We start from the raw sequence: 24,310 nt of genomic DNA on the forward strand, positions 1-24,310 counted from the left end.
CCTGTCCTATGGATTCCACCAGCCAGCAGGTTATAAAGTGACTTGGGGGCCTTTTGCTACTGGTCAACTTACTGGTGATGCTGCTTGGCTAAAAGTCCAATGATAGCTGCATGCTGGGGAAGCATGTGGTCAGCTGCCTCTGGGAAACCCAGCAGCAGAAATCAATGAAGGCTCTGGAGCTACCCTTTGCCATTGCTCGCCCCTCGTGAGTGGCAGCCTGCTGAGAGACCTGGGCACTAGGGAAGCCCCTGCCTTCCTGTTGCCCTCCGACTTCTCAAAACATAGTTTTTACTTGGAGATTGTTCGACCTCCATGAAAGATCCATCTTTAATCTTTAGCAAGTCAAGTTTTCCCTTTGAGTATTTATACTTATTAACTTTATTTATATCTATATTTATATTTATACTTACTAATTTAAGTACTCATACTTATTAACCTCCCTCAAAGTAAGGTTAGGTTCATGTAAATACTTCATAGGTTTTGTCATGACGTGAAGTATCCCTAAACCAGCTCTATTTCTTCCGAAATTCACTGAAGTATGAGGCAAACACACAGAACATGAAGGGCAAGAGTTTTAGCTAAAATTTAATAGCCATTCACAAGCATTATATTCTATTTTAGAATCTTGACTCAAATGGCACTTGAAATGCAGAGCTAAATCATGGGTTAAGAATATCATTTTGTAAGTGACCTTCACAGTCTGACTTAAAGGTGCTAAGGCCTTAAAGCCGTTGTTCCTCCTGTTTTGTTATTTCTGGCACAAACTTCTCTCTGCGTGTTTTATGGGACCAGCTTTTCACATGCCTGCAGAAACTTCATCTAGTTTTTCATTTGTGAACTCACCATATCAATTCCAAGGATCCGTCTGGATGTGTTGATTGTCAAAATGACAGTCGGCCATAATCCTCCATGAAGACAAAATTCTACCTTTGTTCAGGAGAAAGTAAGGTAAGCTATTTCCAAATGAAAACATTTAAACAGTCACGTACTTCTGATATCTCTAAATACAGTAGCTGGGGCCAGTGCAAATCTTCACAGCACAAAAGGAGAAGAGAGAAAAAGGCAGTTTCTCATGTTTTGAGGAGTAACATTCAGTTTTGAATTAGGACTACAGTTAACTTATTTTTAGGATAAAGTAATGATCGGTATCTTAAATTTTTTATATTATTAGGCAATTGTTACATACATGCAATAAAGCATCTGGTATACCTCACATAGCAAGTATGCAGCTGTGATTTTAGGGTATGTGATCTTCATTTTTAAAACAACCATTGCCCATGGACTCAAAAATATGTAAACTGGCAATATCCATCACTCACTCCATAAAAATCATAAAATCTTTCCTGTCCCTCTTGCAAATCTCAAAACAACATCACAGCAGGACTATAATCAACCACAACAGTCATATTTACAATATGCAATTTACTGTAATGACACACATATGAATTCCTTTATCACAAAGCTGTTCCCCTGAGACATTTGTGTCTTCCTATCAATATGAAAAACAGCATTTAAGGGTAAGCATACTGCTAGCAGCACATTTCAACTGAAAAAATAATCTACCCAAAGCCCTCAATTCCCTAAAAAGGATAATTAATATAATCTGAAAGATATCATAAAATATATATGAAATTCATTTATTACATTTAGTTGTTAACATGAAGAATTTTATATTGGGACAGAATTTCACCCAGGGAGTCAATGCCGATATACAGAAGCATTAAGCTTCCCTTGCGTTGGAGCCCTTCATAGCTGTGTCTCCAGGGTGCTAAGAAGCTGTTTCGAATTCATTCCTCTGCATTGCCTCTCCAAATGATTTCAGGGCTCATGAAAACCATCATTGAAAAAGTAAAAGGCAAACGATAAAAGTTCCTTAGAAAGAAGTTTTTCCTGCCTTCAGATCGAACCTAAATTCATTTCTAAGGGAACCCGGCATATTGACTGTGCATGATTCCTCACCACTTCAACAAAAGAAAAAAATAGCAATACATATATGTTAATACATCAAATCAAAAAGAAGAATGAGGGTTCTATGCATATTAATACTGATAAAATTTACTAGCCAGTATTACAGTCGTCACACATCTTAAAAATGAGTGATTAATTAATGATATTTCTGGAATTACACATAACCAGTCCTATATTTGTTTCGGGGTATCAAAATTCATGGTATTTAATGAGTCATAGATGATACCTATACGAGGACCTTAACTCTTAATCAATTATATCATTTGAGTAAATTTCGTAACAGTGTTTCTTAATTGTGTTCTGCTTTAGAATGCCGAAACAATCTGTGAACACTGCCTGATGCCACACAAATGTCCACAATAAACAAGCAGCATTTCTCGAGGTTTCTGAAATTCATCCACAAGCAGTGGGTCCAAGTATCCATGTTACTATACCCTGGAAGTCTCCATGTAAAGACCACATGCCTGGAGGAAGACAAAGTTAACAACAAGCAAGCAAATATTCTTGCTGCAGTTGCTTCCCTGAGAACGAAACATTCTGCTTTTAAAAAGCAAATTAAGGTTTCAAGTACACATAATGCAGAAAGAGCTGGTGGATCGAAACATAATTAACAGAAGCATTTGTGTTTCAGAAGTAATCTGAAAAGACTGATTCATATTCCATTCCATACAAATATTCAGTTACGGAAATTAGGTGCATTTACGGGGATTCATTGCACAACAAATCATTAAAAATTATAAAAGAGCAAAGGAAAAACTACGTAAATGCAATCAAGAAAAGATTAGGAGGTCTATTAAGTTCATATAACAACTCCTTTGCACTAGTAGATGGTTAGAAGAATCAAAACAAAATGATCATTCTTGGTCATGAGGGGTAGTGCTCCATATTTGAGTTAGAAAGACTTCTGAAAAGTTAACTTAACTGTTGGAATGGGACTCCATGTACAAAATGGTACTTTTGCCAGAGGCTGACTTTCTCCTAAAGACACAGGAAAATGCAGACTCAGTGATTGTGATAGTTTATGGAGAATTCAAATACAGCACATTCATACTTTTAGCAAAACAATACATCTATCTGCATAGAGTTGATGGGCCTGAAGCTGCTGTTGAGAAGTTCTGCTTGCTTATGTTAACTTTCACTGACTTCTAGCATAATCAATGCCAATTCCTATAGCCTAAAAGAGTTATATGGGATGGCTGGACACAGTGGCTCACATCTCTAATCCCAGCACTTTGGGAGGCTGAGGCAGGCAGGTCACCTGAGGTCAGGAGTTTGAGACCAGCCTGGTCAATGTGGTGAAATCGCATCTCTACTAAAAATACAAAAATTAGCTGCTCGTGGTAGCATACGCCTGTAATCCCAGCTACTCAGGAGGCCGAGGTATGAGAATCGCTTGAACCCAGGAGGCAGAGATTTCAGTGAGCTGAGATCGTGCCATTGTACTCCAGCCTGGGCGACAGAGTGAGACTCTGTCAAAAAAAAAAAAAGTTAGATAAAAACATTTTGCTCACTTTCTGGTCAATAAGGTTAACAATATGCATTTTAAAACATCTTCAAGTAAACCATTTATCTTCTCTTACCATGGTATGCCTTCAGAATACTATTCTTTCCTAAATTCTGTGTACTATGTATTACCATTTGGGAAAGAACTTGATTTCAAACTCACCCCACAATTAGAATGTGTGCCCCTCTAGGCCTGTGCTTCCTGCATGAAGAAGAAATGTGCCCCTTCCATACATTGAAAGATATGAAGAATTATAATGTAGGTTCAAATTAAGTTAGAAGAAATAAACTTTTGCCTGGGTAAATCAATAATATCATAGCATTTTGATTTTGTTTGTGAATTTCACACATGGATAGAACTGATTTGAAGGCTGAAACTGAAATTTTCATTACTGTATTTGCATCTATTATCTTGCATTACAGTGTATCTATAATTATTAATTTTGCTTAAAAAAGAATGATCCACTGACAATCTTCAAAAGCATTAGTGTATGATTAAAGGGAATTTGGATATAACTTAAGTATTAAATATGCTCATTTTAAAAACAGTGTAGATTTTCATACTATACAGAAAGAAGATTTTCGTGTTTCAACCACTGTAAATATAATGAACTAAAATCTATTCAATCATACTAAATAAATAAATGTAAACAAAGATGACAAAACTCCATAAGAAGTAAATAATAAGTATAATTTTAACTCTTAGTTTACTAATTATATAGAATAAATTGCTCTTTAAGTAGCTCGAAGTGCAGTCAGATTTGGCAATGAGGGCCTATCTTGACATTATGCCAGAGTTTTAAGAAGCCAATTGAAGAGAAGGAGTTTAAGTCCAACGAGAATGTAGCAGATACTCATCATAATTCTCCCTACATAAAGGATGACCCACAGTTTGGCATTCTGATTTCTCTTTCTTTGCACTGTCTCAATGAATAAAAAGGGGATTTAACTTATTTTCATTTCAAATTCCTAAACAATAAGAATTCATAAACAATTTAGGTAATTGTAATAAGGAGGGACTTACGATGAGGAATATTGCATCTCTTTCATAGATTCTATGAACTCTTCAAAGTGCTCTAAAAATACTATAAGTTTGATTAGCAGCAAAGCGTTAGTCTAATCAAAACTCTCTCCTTCTCCCTATATGTGTACATATACACACACTGCACAGCAATATATTCTATTAGTCTAACTTAAATCTGAAAATTTGACAGCTACTCCCAGAGGCTGTGCAAGGTCACAAATACTGTCTACACTGTATCACAGTTCAAGACCACTAGCACCCAAGTGGTTAAGAGAGAAGCAATCTGTCCATTAAAAAAATTCAATCCCATGTTTTGAATTTCTTGAAAGAGAAAAATGGAGGATACAGTGAACTACCCAATATATTATTCTGAGTACTGTAACTGTCTTTATCTAAAACTACTTTTTCCATATAGAAGGCTAGATGCCTTTAAACATACTTTCAGCAATTATGAAGATCAAATGTGCCTCCTTTGAAAAATATGACAATTTGTTTTAATGTTGAGAAAAATTCTGTAAGAAAGTTTTTTTGGTTTTGGTTTTGGTTTTTTTGTTCCCCACACAGATGAATTTTACAGCATTTTTTCCCAGCAGCACACTGACAGCTCTGACATCCTGTGTATAATGTGTTCTGGCAATGAAGCCCTCAAGCACTGCAGCTGTCATATACTCCAGCACAGGACCCCCAGAAAACAAGTACTGCAGGCTCCATAGCATCTTGGTCTTTTCTCTTCCACATCCTCTGGCAGCACCCAATCCTTGGGCATCTTGCAGGAGTGGCTGAAGTCCAGAACTTGAACTTCACTGGGAAAACCAAGTCCACTCAAAATGCAGCATTTTCATCTTTTGGTTGGGTGATTCTTGGTCCCCCATGGATAGGAATGATACCTATAAGATTCAGAAGTGGAAAGAATTCTCTATACAGTTACAAATATTTTAGTTCACACAGTTCAATTTCAAAAACTGGGACTCAGGCATGTAAGTTAATAAAACACAGAAAATAAAAAAGATTCTTTTTGTTAGGATGAGGACATTTTTAGAAAGCTGCCTTTGGCTGAAGTCTAATGCTAACAAGGCCTTTCTCAAATTATGAACTCAATAGGAACTGATAATACTTTGTAGTAGAAAAACAAATATTCATTCAAAGTAGCTTGTACATTTGAATACCTGTGTAGATTAAAATAACTATTTTACATGTTTATCAGTCAATTGGGGAAATAAAGCAATTCAAATTGAATCAATGCAGATTTCTTGTTATCTTGTATATTATTTCTCAACACACATTTTTTTATTAAAAATAAAATATTAATGTATATCCATAAGCATATTCATAAAAATGATATGCTCATGTCCATTCTTGACTCAAATGATTTCATCCTCACAAACAACAATGATAAAATTATGGCATATTAAGTTAAGTTACATCATTCTGGTAAGCAAGCTAAAAGCTTATGTATGGAAAATGCAATTTATCATACAACTATGCAAATGATCCAGAATAGAGTCTGCTTTGGGAACAGCTATGAGGCTGGTCAAACCTTTTTGACCTTCTTTAATTTTCTTTACACAGCTTTCTTCCTTCCAACTCAGTCCTAGCTCCCTTTTTCCCAGAAGCCCAGAAATGAGAAATACCCCACCTTGGTCAGAGGTCCTTGCTACTATTTCTGTTCCTGTTACCATTTTCTTTTCCTAATGCAGCATTTTATGCCTGAGACATTCTACCTAACCAACCAAGCAATCTCCCCGCAATTTAAACAGTTCCAGAAATCTTCCTCAAAGATAGCTAACAGATAGATAATGGCTTTATCCTGGTACTTTCAGTCTGAAAATGGCATCTCTCTATTCTCTTCCTTAACTAAATATAAACCCTACAGTTTAAGCCAAAAATGTACCTTATCTTGAATTAATGCTTTAGTGACTGGCTAGATGATATATGTACTATTCAAATTGATAGTCTGCTTGTAAACTTGAATAATATAGGAATTATGTATATAACTTTCTCTGGATGGTGCTTAATTCATTTAAGAACAAATTCTGCAATGATGATGATGACAGTTAAGAGGAGGACCATGTCAATGAGAACAAAAGAGATCTGGGTAGACCCTGGTGAAGGAGTGAAAACAGCATTTCCCATTTCCAACCACAAAGCTTTTCTCAGCTGTGTTCCATGTAGAGAACGAGGAAAACCCTGAGGTCAACCAACAAGGTCAACAGATTTCTCTCCTCTGCAGTACATCTCAGAGTCTTTTAATATAGTACTAGGTGTCAACATTCTCCAAAAATGGAAAATTGTACATTCTGAGTTTCCCAGATATATGTGGTCATGAAACTTTATTTTTTCAGAAAGTATCTATAGACATCTTTGATAATATTGGCCATTCTATAAAACCAATTGGGAAAAAATGCACTCTACAATTTTAAATACCGATTCTAAATACCTCTCCATTTAGCACCCTCCATCCTTTGACTGTGGCAAAAAGCATGACGGTACCAGCTATTCTGATTTGTACTTGGAGTTATGTGTTATTTCCAGTGTGTGGATTATTAGGTGCTCTTAATTTAAGCCTGATTTATTTCTCGGGTATTATTTTGGAACACTAATAAACAATGGCTTTAGGCACAAACAAGGGTTATTTTTACAAGCAAATTGTGGAGAGTTATTCTCCCAAGATATGTTCTATCATTGCTATTAGAAGCCAAAAAGGGAATACCATGGATACATGGATTTTTAAATGTGATTCATTTTAATTTGGAGCACTCTAAGGAAATGTAATGTCATATTCAACTTACATTGCTTCAACTTGACTGTTCTATCATACCTTCGTGTTCTATTCCAATTACAAATATAACTGAATCTTTTTTTGCCTTTCTTATAAGGCATCTTATTATCTGTTTATCATAATAAGGAAATTTGCAATGTCTTTTAACAAAGGGGTATATCTTTGGAAGTAGATCTGTTTAAAACCTAATGAAAGCAGAATTGAAAAAGAATAATAATAAATTCCAAAATAAGATGAATATTTTTAAGAAAGGAAAAATGAAAGTTCTTGTAAGAGCTTCCTTAAGTTCTTTGCACAGTTTTCCTTGATATTTAGATGATTTTCTGCAAAAAATATGAAGACATTCATTGCCCATTATCTCAAGTCTCCGAAGAAATGCAGATAAAATGACAAGAGTAATCTTTGCCCCATTACAAGCCAAGGGCACTTGAAATAATAAGGCTCAGAGTTAAAAACAGAAACATTCATACTATCCATGAAAGGCTGGATATATTCAGCCTTGAATAGAAAAAGAAAATTCAAAAATCTCTCCAGGGATGGTGGGAGGACAGTAGTTGTGGTGACGGTGATTTCTATTAACGATATTATCTTTGGAAAATGAGAATTACTCATCATTCCTCTGCAGTTACAAATCACAACAGAACTAAATTTATAAAGGTAGTATTTTGAGACTCTGTTATCAAGTCAAAAGAGCAAGTACTTGAATAATTTTATTTGTGATTCATAAGAAAAGCTCTTGAAATGGAAGAAGAAGGAAAAAAAAGGAAGAAGAAACACTGGAGACTGAACTAACCTTAAAGAATCTAATTTCTATATCTTAACAGGACGTTCTTCAGCCCTCTTTCTCTTCCCATTGTTACTAGTCATCTTTGGTGAAGACTTCTGGAATAATTTAAATAGTGTTCACAAAGTAGCTTCAATAATTGAAAAGGAAGGCAGCTCCTCCAGACATCAAAGACCACTTTGGGAGAATACAACTGTGGCTCATCGAGAGTGTGTATGTGGATACTTGCAATCAATTTGATGGCTCAGCTATGAGTAGCTCTTTAGTTAAGTCAAGAGAAAACTCCTGTGTAGCAGGAACTGTAAATGCCCATACCCCCTATCTATTCCATTTCAAAGTATGCTGGTGGATTTCTACCTGCCAATACATAAAGAAATTCAATTAAAAAAAAAAAAACCTGCATATCTTTTCCTGAGGATTTCTCTGACCCCTGGACTCTCCTTTGTTCATATTTACAAAGGGCCAGAAAAAAAACAGGGAATTAACACTTCCTAGGGAAAGGCTTTAAACAATGACTGACGGAGACTGGAGGATAAATACCCAAGCTCCCTCACCCTTTGTGTGGGATGACCCAGGTACATGTTCTATACCAGCTTTTAGACTTCCCCAGCAGGATCAGCCTCCAATCACCTACAGTGCTAATTTGCTTGATTATGAAACCTTTCTTCAATAACTTCTTAGTAAACTAATTGTACTCAAATTGTTGTGCCAACGTTATGTCCAAAAGTAAAGTAATAGAAATTAATGGGATTGATAAAATAACATATACTCTTAGAACACCAATAATAGCTATATTGGAAGATAACATAAAGCCACAGTGAATGGAGGTTTTTATTTAGGGTAAGCAAATGGCAACACATAATAGCAAAGGCTGTTCTCCACAAATATACCTTACATTCACAAGAAATGATTCTTTGTTCAGTTGCACTTTGTCCCTAGCCTTCTGTGCAAATAATGGGAGGATTTAAGTGATAGGAGTGACTTTTCAGCTCTTCTAGAATAAGACAAATATTAGATTTTTTTTTTTTTTTTTTTTTTTTTTTTTTTAAAGACGGAATCTCACTCTGTCGCCCAGGCTGGAGTGCAGTGGTGCGATCTCGGCTCATGCAACCTACGCCTCCCAGGTTCAAGCAATTCTCTTGTCTTAGCCTCCCGAGTAGCTGAAATTACAGGCACCCGCCACCATGCCCAGCTAATTTTTGTATTTTTAGTAGAGATGGGGTTTCAACATATTGGTCAGGCTGCTCTTGAACTCCTGACCTCAGGTGATCCCGCCTCAGCCTCCCAAAGTTTGGGGATTACAGGTGTGAGTCACTGGGCCTGGCCCAAATAGTTGATTTTTTAAAAAGCCAATCCAGAAATGCTTTTCCATTTACTTATGTTTATTGTTTTTTATGGGAGTAAATTACTACCAAGCAATCACCCTTTTTGTTTCAACTGAGAACATAGCAACTGTGCCCATGCAAAAGATGGGCACATATATTCTATCTATTGATGTATCTAGTCTAAGCAAAGATATTTTATAAAAGTGTTTAAGATAAAATTTGAAAGAAAAAAAACCTTCTGGAATCAAGGATAGAGAAATTAGATCTAACATCTGATGACCTCAGTTCATCTTTCACAATTGAAAGCAAATTCCAGATCTTACCTGTTAGATGTAAAATTGTAATAGCCACTTTCCTCAAGGACTTCTTCAATCACAGTCTAAATTAAAAAAAAAAATCAGATTAGTATTGAATTAAAAGCAACAAAATAAAATTATTCAGAGACACTGCAAAAACCTTACCTGCATCTGTTCATACGTTATTCCTTCCTCCAAATCAAAGCTGGTAGGTAGACCTGAAAAAGATAAATTATGGAAAGTCTGACATTTGGGTTCACATTTTCTTAGTTATTCTTTATGGGCAATTATGACTTCAACCACAGGGCAATTCCACCATGAATTTCTTAATGATAAAGATGGAACAAGCATATTCCAAAGAATCTTGGCTTTGAATAACCAAATATTTTGCTTTTCTTTCTTTGATAACTGATTGCCTTGGGCATGGCCATCATAAAATGATATGTGAAGCTTAAGGAGCGTTGCTCATAGTGGCCAATTAAGTTAGAGGTGTGTGTGTGTATGTGTTAAGGGCAAGTGAGGGGTGATTCCAAATGCAAAATACCTTAGGGGTGTTTTCTGATTAAGAAACTGTCCCTAATCCACAGGTCAAGAAGAATAAATACAAGCTAGAAAGAAAATTGGTTCTCACAAAGAGGCAGATATAGATGTGAAAGACAACAAAGATCTGACCCTTTCATATGGCTGCCCAGGGGGAAAAATACATTTATTGTCAGAAGACTTTTTAAATGTTTATTATTATCATCATCATCTTGTAGAGATAGGGTCTCTCTACGTTGCCTAGGTTGGTCTTGAATTCCTGAGCTCAAGGCATCCTCTCGCATGTGCCATCACCCAGGGCTAGATTTTTTTTTACATTTAATTAGACTTAATTTTATATTCTAGGATACGTGTGCAGGATGCGCAGGTTTGTAATATAGGTAAACATGTGCCATGGTGGTTTGCTGCAGCTGTCAACTCGTTAGCTAGGTATTAGCCCGCATGCATTAGCTACGTATCCTGATGCTCTCCCTCCCCTCACCCACCCCACCACCCCAACAGGCCACAGTATGTTCCCCTCTCCATGTCCATGTGTTCTCATTGTTCAGCTCCCACTTATAAATCAGGACATTCAGTGTTTGGTTTTCTGTTCCTGTGTTAGTTTGTTGAGGATAATGGCTCCCAGATCCATCCATGTCCCTGAGAAGGACATGATCTCCTTCCTCTTTATAGCTGCAGAGTATTCCGTGGTATATATGTATCACATTTTCTTTATCCAGTCTATCATTGATGGGCATTTGGGTTGATTCAATGTCTTTGCTGATTCCAGCACTTTGTGAATGGTGCTGTAATAAACGTATGAGGGCATGTATCTTTATAACAGAATGATTTATGTTCCTTTGGGTATATACCCAGTAGTGGAATTGCTCTGTCAAATGGTATTTCTGGTTCTAGGTCTTTGAGGAATCACCACATTGTCTTCCACAATGGTTGAACTAATTTACATTCCCAGCAACAGTGTAAAAGCATTCCTATTTCTCCACAGTCTCACCAGCATCTGTTGTTTCTTGACATTTAAATAATTGCCATTCTGACTGGCATGTATTGGTATCCCACTGTGGTTTTGATTTGCATTTCTCTAATGATGAGTGATATTGAGTTTTTTATCATATGTTTGCTGGCTGCATAAATGTCTTCCTTTGAGTAATATCTGTTTATGTTCTTTGCCTATTTTTTAATGAGGTTGTTTTTTTCTTGTAAATTTGTTTAAGTTCCTTGCAGATTCTGGATATTAGACCTTTGTCAGATGGATAGATTGCAATTTTCTCCCATTCTGTAGGTTGCCTGTTCACTCTGATGGTAGTTTCTTTTGCTGTGCAGAAGCTCTTTAGCTTCATTAGGTCCCATTTGTAAATTTTTGCTTTTGTTGTACTTGCTTTTGACATTTTCACCATGAAATCTTTGCCCATGCCTGTGTCCTGAATGGTATTACCTACATTTTCTTCTAGGGTTTTTATAATTTTGGGTTTTACATTTAAGTCTTTAATCCCTCTTGAATAAATTTGTGTATAAGGTATAAGGAAGGAGTCCAGTTTCAATTTTCTGCATATGGCTAGCCAGTTCTCCCAGCACCATTTGTTAAATAACAAATCCTTTCCTCATTGCTTGTTTTTGTAAGGTTTGTCAAAGATCAGATGGTTCCAGATATATGGTCCAATTTCTGAGTTCTCTATTCTGTTCCATTGGTCTATGTATTTGTTTTTGTACCAGTCCATGCTGTTTTGGTTACTGTAGCCTTGCAGTTTAGTTCGAAGTCAGATAACATGATGCCTCCAGCTTTGTACTTTTGCTTAGCATTGTCTTGCTGGACAAACTTTATGATGGTTGATCAGAATATGGTATACCAGCACCTTAACCCAATCTAATGCCACCTAAAACAGTGTTGACCAGCTTTCACCCAAACCAATCAACACTGACATGTAGAGCCCCAGGAGCTCTCTGCCACTTCAAATAGAGAAGAGAGAATGGGTTTAGGGTTAGGGAGAGACATGAAAATGTGAATACCGGTGGCTCATTTTTAAAGGCATTCCTTATAGTACTGGCAGACTCTGCCATTTTTGCTTTTGCCCAGGCTGCTGTGACATGGGACAAGCCTGGTCAGCTCTGGGTTGGGGCATCCAGCCACCCCAGGAGGAGTCTATCAAATCATTCCCAGGTTTTTGAGAGACTTCTATCAAAGTTCTTCATTTCATCAGAGTTTCTATGATAAGGAGAAATTTGGCCTGCAGATAAACTTACCTACCTTGGAGATGCTTTTAAAAGCAAACGACTTTAAACATTTTATCTTGGATTTCCCAGGTATTATTTTAAACAAAATTCTGCATATATAGGGGTTAGCTCTATTCCAGAAGACTAAGGGAAAGTCTGTCAATTAATTCACAAAATAATTCATTCAGTCAACAACAAAAGTCAGCATTTTTTCCAGGCTAAAGAGATGGCAAGTCTTCATTTAACTGAAAAATCTTCATTTCTATCCACTTTTCCAAGTGACATAGCTACAGTTTACAAAGATTCAAAATTGTTTACAAGCACTGAAAGCTCAGAGTAGCTTGAAAGCTTCCTTTTAGAATTCAGATATGACGAGAAGAGTTCAGTTATGCTGAGCCCCTACTAATAGGCACTTTTTATTTTGACTCTAATTCTCACTAGAACCTTATCATGCAAGTGTTTATCCCCATTTTACAGGCATGGAAACTGGGGTTCAGAGAGGTTAAATAATTGCCCATAGTCAGCTACTAAATGGTTTGGGGCTGAGGTTTTAATCTAGGCATCCAGGTTCCCAGAATTTATGCCTTTAAATCCCTATGCTACACTTGACTCCCAATGTGAATTTTATGTAAAAGAGAAAAAAAAAATTAAATGTGTCTAATGTGGAGTCTTTAGGTGACTTTCAAGGTTTCTGTATTTTTAATATTTAAACTCTTTATTTCTGTTCTTTACCTCCCTACATGCTTTAGGGCATTTGATTTCCCATCATCATATAAGCAAAAAGAAATAAAAGGAAATATGACTCACCCATACAGATTCTGCTGTTGGTTTATAATATTAATAAATGATCAAGGAAGCTGCCACACTGGGTAAGATGAAGCTCGGGGAATTTCTAGATTCCTACCTTATGTGCCTTCCAACTATTGCCATAAGTAATCAAGATAAGCTCTATTTTTAAAAATTGAAGCTAATCTTTTACAAACAGCTGGTGATCCAAACAATATATTCCTTCATGAAAGCCAGATTACCCATGCTGATTATCATTACCTGTTGGGTCATTTGGGGACAGGCTGTTTCTACCAGATGAATGATGTAATAAATGGTAATCTGCTATAAAAAAGTTGGGCTCAATCGGTTCTGGAGATCCCTGGGATAACTGAAACAGAAAAAGCAACATCACATCTTATTTTATACTCAGAAGGAATGACAGGAGACCCCTGTGTGGGATTTTTCATTTCCCTATGTCTCTGCACAGAAAATGTAGTGCTCTGTGGTTTTCAATCCCTTATAAATAGATAAAGAAATAATCTTCTTCTTTCCAAAAGAACTTATAAATTGGATGCAGCAAAATTACAGTGAAAGCAAGTTAGACGATTCTCTGGTCATATGAAAAAATATACTTTATGGACTTATGAGCAAAAACTAAATATAAAACGGCTGGAATGAACCTGGAACATCAACATGTTATTTTTATCAGGCTTAGGAAGACTAAACTCCAATTATTCAACAGAACAATATGTTTAGCCCAACTCACTATTCTTTTTCATGTACTCTGCTTTGAATAATTTTTTCTTGTTTGACCAAGGCAAGTAAAGTTTCTTTTTTTTTTTTCCTTTTTTTTAGATAAGAGTCTTGCTCTGTCATCCAGGCTGGAGTACAGTGGCACGATCTTAGCTTACTGTAACCACCTCCTCACAGGCTCAAGCAATTCTCCTGCCTCAGCCTCCAGAGTAGCTGGGATTATAGGTACCCACCACCATGCCCAGCTAATTTTTGTACTTTTTTAGTAGAGACGGGGTTTCACTATGTTGGCCAGGAGGTCTTGAACTCCTGACCTCGGGTGATCTGCCTGCCTCAGCCTCTCAAAGTGCTGGGATTACAGGCATGAGACCATGCCTGGCCAAATAAGTTTCTTAATACATTTTTCTAAATTACTATTAATTAATTTTAATCTCCAAATATTAAGTCCCAGCACTCTGAAGGAAAGAGCAATTTGCCAAATGACAGCACTTATTAAAGTTTCAATCATTTAATACCTTTTTGTAAAGCTGAATTTTTAAAGTGGAATTTTATACTATAAATATTTTTCAACCTCCTTTCACTTTAATTCCAATCATCACTTGGGCTGGCCAAGTTTTAGAGCCGAAGCTACTTTTAAAATATAAATTTATAATAATAAATCAGAAACAAATGGCACAATTTGTACTATGCAATAGTAGTTAGCTTGGATTCATATACTTTGTTTATGAGTTAAAATATATCATTGTTCAATCACTTGAGAAAACTATTTGGCAATACACACTACAATTTAATAATATATACCTACCCTATGACCCAGCAATCCCACTCTTAAGGATTTATATGACAGAAATAAGTACATATGTCCATCAAAAGACACGTATAAGAATGTTCATAGTACCTTTTTTTAATAATAACTAATAACTGGAATAAAAACAATTATCCATGGAGAAAATAATCAATAGATATATATCATGGGGTGTTCATATGATGGAATTCTGCAAAGCAATAGAAAAGAACAAACTATGGATACTCATAGCAACATGGTTAGTGTTGGACAAAATAAGCCAGAAACAAAATAATACATAGTGGATTACTTCATTCATGTACATTTTCATAATCAGTGATATGGTTTAGCTGTGTCCTCACCCAAATCTCATCTTGAATTGTAACTCCCACAATTCCTGTGTGTCATGGGAGGAACCTGGTGGAAGGCAATTGAATCATGGGGATGGGTCTTTCCTGTGTTGTTCTCATGTTAGGGAAAAAGTCTCAAAAGATCTGATAGCTTTAAAAATGGGAGTTTGCCTGCACAAGCTCTCTCTTTTTGCCTGCTCCCATCTGTGTAAGAAGTGCCTTGCTCCTCCTTGCCTTCTGCCATGATTGTGAGGCTTCCCCAGCCACATAGAAAGGTAAGTCCAATTAAACTTCTTTCTTTTTAAATTGCCCAGTCTAGGGTATGTCTTTATCAGCAGTATGAAAATAGACTAATACAATCAGACAGAACTAACTGAGGGTAACAGAAATCAGGTAATGATTACATTGTGGCAGGAGATGTAATATGGCCAGGAAAAGGCACAAAGGGGGTTGTCTGCAAAGCTAGAAATATTCTATATATTGATGTGGGTGGTGGTCATATGAGTGAAAATGTGTTCTTAAAGTTTCATAAGGCTGTATATGTACCTCATTGTATTCATTATGCATTTATACCTTATAATAATTTATATTAGCAACTAAAAATTAATTTTCGCATCAATATACTTTGGATATTACAAACACAAATCATCTGTGAGTTTCCCAGTCTCTATGCTGACAAACACCTACTACACTCTAGGCGAAAAATATGGTTACATCCATTTTTATCAGTGATAACTGGTAACTGAGGTAATTGGATCATGGGGATGGTTCCCTTCTTGCTTTTCTTGTGATAGTGTATGAGTCTCATGAGATCTGATTGGTTTTATAAGTATCTGCCATTTTCCCTGCTTGCACTCATTCTCTCTCCTGCCTCCCTGTGAAGAAGTGTCTTCTACCATGACTGTAAGTTTCCTGAGGCCTCCCCAGCCAAGTAAAACTGTGAGTCAATTAAACCTTTTTTCTTTATAAATGACCCAGTCTTTGGTATTTCTTCATGCAGTATGAGAATGAACTAATGCACAACCCATCTGTAATATGACAAGATTGTAAGATTATAAATACTGTGATACAGGAGGGTTTGATAGTCACACACTTAATAACTTTCTCATCTGTGTTATAGGGGATCACAGAAGTAGCCCTGAGCATTCCATATGTCTCATACACCAACTTGTAGGCTGCTACAACTAAGCTTTTTAATGTCTTGTGATGTTGAAAATGATTTCCTCGTATTACCTTTCAAATGATTTCAGATGGAATTTTTTATATGGTTTAGCTTAGGAGTTACTGGCTGCCTAAAATAATCATCCTAATTATAAAAACTTATTTAATTATTATGTTTACACCTTGGAATTCTGAAGATTTTACAGACAGAAAGATATTTAAAACCTCAAAGAAAATTATGTGAATTGTGCCTTGTAGAGGTCAAGACTGCCATTTTAAGATGACAAGGACAAGTCCTTTTCATTGATCTCAAATCTTGAAGAAAAGAGTTTTCGAGATTTCCAGTGCTTATGTTACACTAACACTCTCATCTGAGCTTAAGAACTGGAAATTCTTAGAGAGATCAGCACGTGAATGAAGGCAAGGACTAGAATTCCTTTTGTGTTCAATCCCAGATACACTGATTTTCATGCTAGGAACTTCCCAGAACTACTTTTTGCCGTTGAGTTTCCAGATGTACCCATTGTTTTGGCGAACATTTTTTTGCCCCTTAGTATATATTGGACAGCATGGTTTATGATCTGAGCAAGACGCAGAAATGATCTGGCTTCTGTGAGACTTGCAATCTGACTAGGAAAACAGGATAATGATGTGAAACAATAGGGTGATACCATAAATCGTGAAATGCTAAATCAAATGGTGATTTATACACTTACAAAAAGATGGGTCCTTCATGAAGACTGGCATGATTTTTTAGAGGCTCTATAGAAGAAACGCTGGAGCTGATCTTAGAAGGATAGATTTAGGTAAATCATAGGAATCAAAATAGACATTCCAGGTAAGAGGAACTTGGGGATAAAGGTTGGGCATTGCATATCAATGAGAAAATAATGAAAGGCATATGTCATGATTCCATGTTATGGAGATACAAGCATTCAGGATGAAATGAGGAAAACAAGTTTCATTCATTAATTCAGTATTTTTAATCAGTTATTATGTGGCAAACACAGATCCAAACAATGAAAAAAAAAAACCACTAATGGCCAAAAATTATACTCTTGGAGTTTGCTAACTACTTAAAGAGAAATATGTCTGTGAAATATTCACCTGCATACATGTAAAATTGCAACTGTATTAAATGCACTGAAAGATAGCTATGTTGTTTTAGGAGGTAGCAGATAGATTTGACTTAGCCAGCAAAGGCTTCCATGAGAAAGTCACATTTATGCCAAGAGCTGAAATAATGTAATAATGAGTGGATGGGGTGAGAAGAACATTACAGGGAGAGAAAAAAGCATGTACAAGACTATGAAGGAAGCAGCATGCCAGATAAACAAATTTTAGAAAGGGCCTGGTGGCTGGCGTGGAGACAGCAAGGGACAAGAATGGTACGAGATGAGGGTGAACAGAGGGGCAGGGGTGGACCTGATTTTGGCATTTTATACTGAGTTCCTTGAATGATTTTCTGTGGTCTATGTGTGCACAGGTGTGACATGATCTGTTTTGAAAGGTTCATCCTGGATGTAGTACACAAAACAGTTTGAGTGGGGTTGGGGACATCAGAGTGAATGCAGACAGATGATGAAGAGGCTCCTACAAGTAAGGGAGGCCTGGAAAGCTGGATCCCAGAGTTTAGATGATGAGATCGGAAACCGGAATCCACTAAGGTTTTTGAGTATGCTAATGAAAAAAACAGAGGCTTAATAACCAACTATTGGTCTGACAAGACAGACTGGAGAACAAGAAGATCAGCCAAGAAGCTGTGACACTAATGCAAGAGGGAAGGGCCAAGAGATGAGACTAGATGGCAGCCAAAGGAAGGAATGGATACGGAAGATGGAACATTCATATTTAACAACAACAGTAGCGCTAACTGCCATGCATTGAATACTTACAACATTCTAGACATACTAGATATTCTATTTGATTCTTATAACTATCCTCTAAGGCAAATATTACCCCCATTTTACAAACAAGGGAATGAAGAAGGAAAGTAATTTACACAAGAAACGTCACTATTAAGTGGCAGAACCAGGGCCAGAAGTTAGGGCTGTCTCACATCAAAGGTCAAAACCTTCCAGACTACAGACTCCCCAGGCATGAATGACTTAGGGGTTACAAGAAATGAAGCAGAGCAGTTGAAAAAGCATGAGGTTTAAAGAATGAGCTGAAGGAAAACTGATGCCTTCAAGGATACTAATGTGGACACAGGAAGGGAGGAGAAGCTGGTGAGTCTAATTCCAGACATGCCAGATGGCAAAGTAAATGTTCACCCAGCAGGCGGAAATATGGAGGACACATTACATACACCTTTAAGCAGAGGCCCCAGTGGCTGGATGAGGCCATGGGATGGTTCCGTCGTCCAGTGCCAGTGTTGTGTGAGCTCTTTTTTGCCTCATGAGCATTCAGCGTATAGTTGTACTTCCTTTTTAGCATTCAAGCTCTGTTTGAAAGAATGTGTGAGAGCCTCCTTCTGAACTGACATTATAGGGCCCTCCTGCTCTGAATAGACACCTACAGTTCTAAAGAGCAAATGACTAAATATAGTCTCGAACTAAACTAAGTAAATTGATTAAGGAGAACAGACTGTATCATTGTTACTACCTCTCTCCCCCCCAAAAAAACATTGATTTTTGAGCAAGTATTGAGCAGTTTTATCATTTATTTGGTCAATTGAGAATATAGTACTTTTTAGGCAAAACCTAAATAGAAAAAAAACAAGAAACATGTATACACGTCATTGTTATTAAATTTCCCAAACTGCATCTTTTTCATATGATAAAATAGGATCATCCTTGCTGTAGAACAACTACACACAATATCGGGGAATCAAATCAGCTGAGGCAGAACTCTGAAGGAAACTGAGCCAAACACAAATAAAATGAGATTCCAGAAGTGAGAACATTTCCAATATATTTCATCACTCTGCACTAGCCAGTCTTCTGGTCTTACTTCCCTCAGATGGTCCTTATCTTCTTTGACTAAACTACACTATAATAAGATACAACATATTGCCTAATTTTTTTTTTATCTTTTAGCCTACAGCTTCTCTACGAGTTTTTATTAGCTTTCTATGGGACATTTTGTTAACAGAAATGGTAAGTCTTCATGCTCACTATTTTCTTATACGTACATATACAAATGCACATATGCGTGTGGGCTCTTACATGCATAGCCCATCACTGGCTCTGTCACACTTTCTAAGCCCCAGGGATGTACACCTCACCCTCATCCCCACTTCTACCAAAAGTATTCCTATTGCTGTGATGTTTACCTTTCCAGTGAGGATTGTGTTTCTAACAGAAAATTCCAAAACTAAAAGAAGGCTGGAAAGCCACTGTTCTACACTATTGACCACCCGGAGCTCCTCCCAGGACCTTGACTCAACACTGAAGGTATCAAGGAAGAGTGAATGGCGGCTTGACCTGGCTGGGCAGGAGAGCCTTGCTATATGGGCTTCTCTGCTTGCTCAAAACAGGTTGCGGCTGAGCACTGCTGATTCATGATGCCTCCATGGGTCCCTAAGAAGGACTGCGCAAATCTAAGTCATGATTATTATATGCATAAAGAGCCATAAATTAAAGTCCGATAACCTAAGCAATCTGCCTACCTGGAAAAGAGCTGAAAACCTGGGGATAGGAATTAAAGGAACTGCCAGCTGCTAAATAAAGTAAACTTGACCTTGCTGATCTGCACTGAAGCAGAGATTAGAAACTAAACAGAAATGTCAGAAAGGCCCATGCCTGTAGGAGGCAGTCTGGGTAACAACACAGGGAAACTGCTACTGGGTTTCGTCTGAGCTTTCTTATCCAAAGTGTGATCTATAGAATGACAGCATCAATAACATCCAAGAGCAAGACAATGCAGAATCTTGAGTCCAGGACACAGTCACCTCTGGATAAATATTTGTCCTACTAGACAACCTGTCTTTCTAATAAAAAGTTTCAAGCCTGCTTGATATGCCATAAGATCACAGTGGGTAGGTACCATACCATGTTTTATAGCTTTGCCACTCAAAATGTGTCCCTGGATCAGCAGCAGCAATAGCCATCACCTGGAAGATGACTGGAAGAGCACAATCCCCACCATTCCCCAGACCTACTGAATCGGAAACCACATATTAACAAGATCCACAGATGATTGATACACACAATAAAACAATAAAATGTGAGAAACACTGTTCCTACCAGGCCACTGATTCTCACCCTTGGCTGCAAATTAGAGTCACCTGAGAGCTAAAGAAACAAAACCTTCATCCAACTCCTGGAAAGCCAACCAGGCCCCAGATATCCAACTTCTGCAGATTGATCGATGTATGTGTGTCATGAGCATTAAAATGCTTAAAATCTGCAGGTGATTCCAACGTGCAGCAAAATTTGAGAACTCCTGGGCATGGCTAAATGCTTAACCAGCCAATTGCTTCCCACCTGGGTCCAGAGTCTGTTTTTATCATTGTTCCAAATGACATTTGTAACTCACAGTGCGATGATTCTTAGCCCTGACTATATGCTAGAATCATTTGAGGCCTAGGCTCCAACTAGCCCCTATTGTGTCTTTGTGTGAATTAGAAAAAGTCACTCCCTTCCTCCAGAGGACACAACCCCAATCAGTCTCTTCATCCAGGTGCTCTTGAACAGAACAGAACCTGTTCAATTCTAACTGGAAGCTTTGAAGGGAGAGCTGTTTTCAAAATGCTAATGCCCAGTAATTGGTCTAGGAGATACCTAGAATACACTAAAACAAACAAACAAACAAAAAACCCATAAATATTTTTTTCAAAAAAAATTTCAAACATCTACAAAAGTAGAACAATATAATGAACTCCACATGCCCACTACCCAGTTAAAACATGTTCAATCTTGCTTCATTTAAATCTCTCCCACTTCCCTTCCTACCTGGTCTCACTCTCAATAATTGGAAAGCAAATCCTGTACAACATATCATACTATCCATAATATTTCAGCACAGATCTTTAAAAAAGATGGATTTCTTTTTTAAAAAACAAAACCACAATATAATTATCCCATCTAAGAGGTTATTGATTCCTGAATACTGTCATGCACTGCTTAACAACAGAAATCCATTCTGAGAAACACATCATCAGGCAATTTCATCATTGTGAAAACATCATAGAGTGTATTTACACAAAACTAGATGGGACAGCCTACTACACACCTAGGCCATATGCTATTGCCTACTGCACCTTTGCTACAAAAATGTGCAGCCTTTTACTGTATTGAATACTGTAGCCAATTGCAACACAACGGTATTTCTGTATCTAAACATATTTGAACATAGGAGAGGTACAGTAAAAATATGCGATTATAATCTTGTGGGACCATTTTGTTTATAATATAACAAATATAGAATAATATTTTAATAACAAATATAGAATAATATTTTAATAATATAGAATAATCTAACAAATATAGAATCAATGTTTTAATTTTCTCACCTTTCTTGTAAATATATATTTCAAATATTTTTAGAGTTTCTATGTTTAAGTCAGGAGGAAATAATTACATACATTGCAAGTGGTTATTTTTCCTAAACTGCGCTAATGTTTACAGGCAATCCCTCTCCTCTTCTCCACACTCTCTCTCTCCCTTTCCTTTTCTCCTTCTCTCCTCCTCCCCTCTTCCTGAAATGTATTTATTGAAGAAAACAGGTCACTTTTCCTATGGATTTCCTAGTCTGGATTTTGCTGATTATCCCCATGATGTCATTCAACATGTTCTCTTGCCCCCTGTATTTGCTGCAAGTTGATAGCTAGATCCAGAGCAGGAGCTGACACACTTTTCCTGTAAAAGATCAGCTAGTAAATATTTTTGGCATTGAGGGTTATATGGTCTCTGTAACTGCTACTCAACTTTGTCAACAAAAGCAACCACAGACAATATAAAGTGAACTTCTGTGGTCTTGTTCCAACAACACCTTATTTACAAAAACAGGAATCAGAAATGATTGACCTGAGGGCTGTAATTTGCTGGCTTCTAATCTACAGGCTTAATCAGATGTAGATTCAAGACTTTAGCAAGAATACGTCATAGACAGTGCTGTGCAATCCCATCAGGTGCCATATAATGCCTGATTGTCCTCTTGTAATGTCAACACCCACTAGTTATCATATCTAGGTGCATCGTTTCCACAGGGATCGCAAAATAGGAATATTCTTTATCCCTTTGGCACTTACTAGCTTAAGTACTTCTATAATAAGAAACTTTCCCTCTCAATGATTTTTGTTAGCATGGGATAGAATTCATAGGGGAAAGGCAGAATAAAAGCTTTCTTCTTTACTATATAAACAATTTTCAAAATAATAAGTTGGTAACTTAGCATCTTCCAAAGGTAACCAATGAGGGATTATTTTTCTTCTTTGGTCTTATGAACTCTTGGATTTAAACCTTATTTAATGCTTTCAATCCATTGTGGTTATTATTGCTATTGATGTTCCAATTATTCCATAGATAGCCAGTGGGAGACTCTTCAAGTTGGCTCCTGAGAACTTCTGATATAACCTCAGTAGTCCTTGATACCATCCTCGCTATGTTATCTGTTAAGTTCAAATTTTCTGGTCTAATCTTGTGCAGTTCCTGCTCTAGACCTAAATCAGCTATATCCCCAAAAAGTCATGGGTGGAGGAGCTCATTACTGCTTGATTAGTTTCTAGACGCTTTCAATGAAAATATTAGGAATTGTGTATATTTTTAAAGAGATGAGATTTATCATGAACTCACATTCCTTCTGATACTGATAGTCTCACATTCACACTGATATTTCCAATTCCAATGTAAATGGATCTCTTCTATCTTGCTTCTGTTTCTCCTTTCCCCATGCTGAAAATCCTGCTTCCCAAAGACACCCATACAATTACTTGGTTGCTTTATCCCCCTTGCAATTGAAGCAAAGATTGAGCAGACTGGAGTAAAGACTACCTTAGGTGAGTTATAAATAAAGAGCTTAATTCCTTAGCAAAAGGCTTTTGCACTTTTGAATCTTCTATATCTTGCTGGGTCTTGGGCTGCTAATAAGTAGGCCCTGTCATCCCATTATGGCTCCTTCAAACTAGGGACACAGATCCTGTGGATTTTGGAAGCGTCAGCAAGAAAGGTGGAAATCAAGTGCATTTATGGGTTTTCACCATTTACTGCTCCTATGGTCTTGGTATGGGGTAACCGTGTCGGTCAAAGACTAATTGGCCGCTCCCCTATGGCTACACAGGAATGAAAAATTCGTTTATGAACAAAAGCTGTTGCTATCAAAAGATTGTACCAGAAAGGGGGTAAAAATGGAGGTTGCAAACTCTTCTCACTTAGGTTTAGATGAGGGCAGTAAAGCTACATATATGAATATATTTTCATATCAATAAAGAATAGAACAACTATATAATATGCAGAATATACAAATGTATAATAGATTCTATCTCCAATTATTAAAAATTAAGTACCTACCACATGGCAGGCACTGTGCAAGGCCCTGGAGAATAAAGATAAATAAGACATGCTCACTGACTTTGTGGGAAACAGAAATGTAAGGTAGATAAAAAGCTATTTAAAACACAGTAATACCAGTGAAAAAGTGGATTTCACTCATAGAGGAAGGTGAGAGTAATTCTGGACAGGGAAAAGTAAGAAAGCCGGTTTGTTTGTTTTTTTTCAGAGATGTTTTTTCAGTTCAGTGGTAAAGAATGGGAAGTGTTTTAACACCCCAAGCTGAAGATTTCTTTAGGACACAGGAGGCCTGCCTCTCTGACTAAGAGGAGACACCCCCCATGTAGGTATCATCCAACTTCATGGGGAGATGGTACAAGACTGAAGTCACCTACAGAGGAATGGAACCACACCTCTGTTGATCATGAGCTGAGCCCGGGAGCAGGATGCTCCCCTTCCCCATCTTTAAAGCCCTAAAACAATATATAGAGCCTTTCCCCACCTAAAGGTCCATAACAGATGTCCCATAGACTACTATGATCTGGTAATATCAGAGAACCATGGCAGTTTTTATAGAAGAGTATAATGTGCCTCTTAAACAAGTTAACAGTAAGGATGAGTCTATTTCTGAGGGCTC

The 24,310-nt window shown here is 37.1% G+C and overlaps 1 protein-coding gene across 20 annotated transcripts in view; it reads right to left on the reverse strand.

Annotated features, from left to right (window-relative positions):
* Window positions 1–572: 572 nt before the first annotated feature.
* Window positions 573–24,310, reverse strand: part of NEK10 (NIMA related kinase 10) — a 260,598-nt gene continuing 236,860 nt past the window's right edge. For 10 of the 20 annotated variants that reach the window (XM_078354426.1, XM_078354423.1, XM_054247045.2 and 7 more), the window contains 4 exons: window positions 13,475–13,583; window positions 9,845–9,897; window positions 9,707–9,762; window positions 573–5,382 (listed from right to left, as the gene is read on the reverse strand). In XM_078354426.1, coding sequence (XP_078210552.1) covers window positions 5,334–5,382; window positions 9,707–9,762; window positions 9,845–9,897; window positions 13,475–13,583 — 267 coding nt within the window. In that variant the 3' untranslated portion in view covers window positions 573–5,333. The remainder of the gene's footprint in view (window positions 5,383–9,706; window positions 9,763–9,844; window positions 9,898–13,474; window positions 13,584–24,310) is intronic. The other 10 variants (XM_078354424.1, XM_078354422.1, XM_054247044.2 and 7 more) reach the window with 2 other exon arrangements.

Source organism: Callithrix jacchus, chromosome 17, assembly GCF_049354715.1.
Source record: "Callithrix jacchus isolate 240 chromosome 17, calJac240_pri, whole genome shotgun sequence".
NCBI classification, from domain to species: Eukaryota; Metazoa; Chordata; class Mammalia; order Primates; family Cebidae; genus Callithrix; species Callithrix jacchus.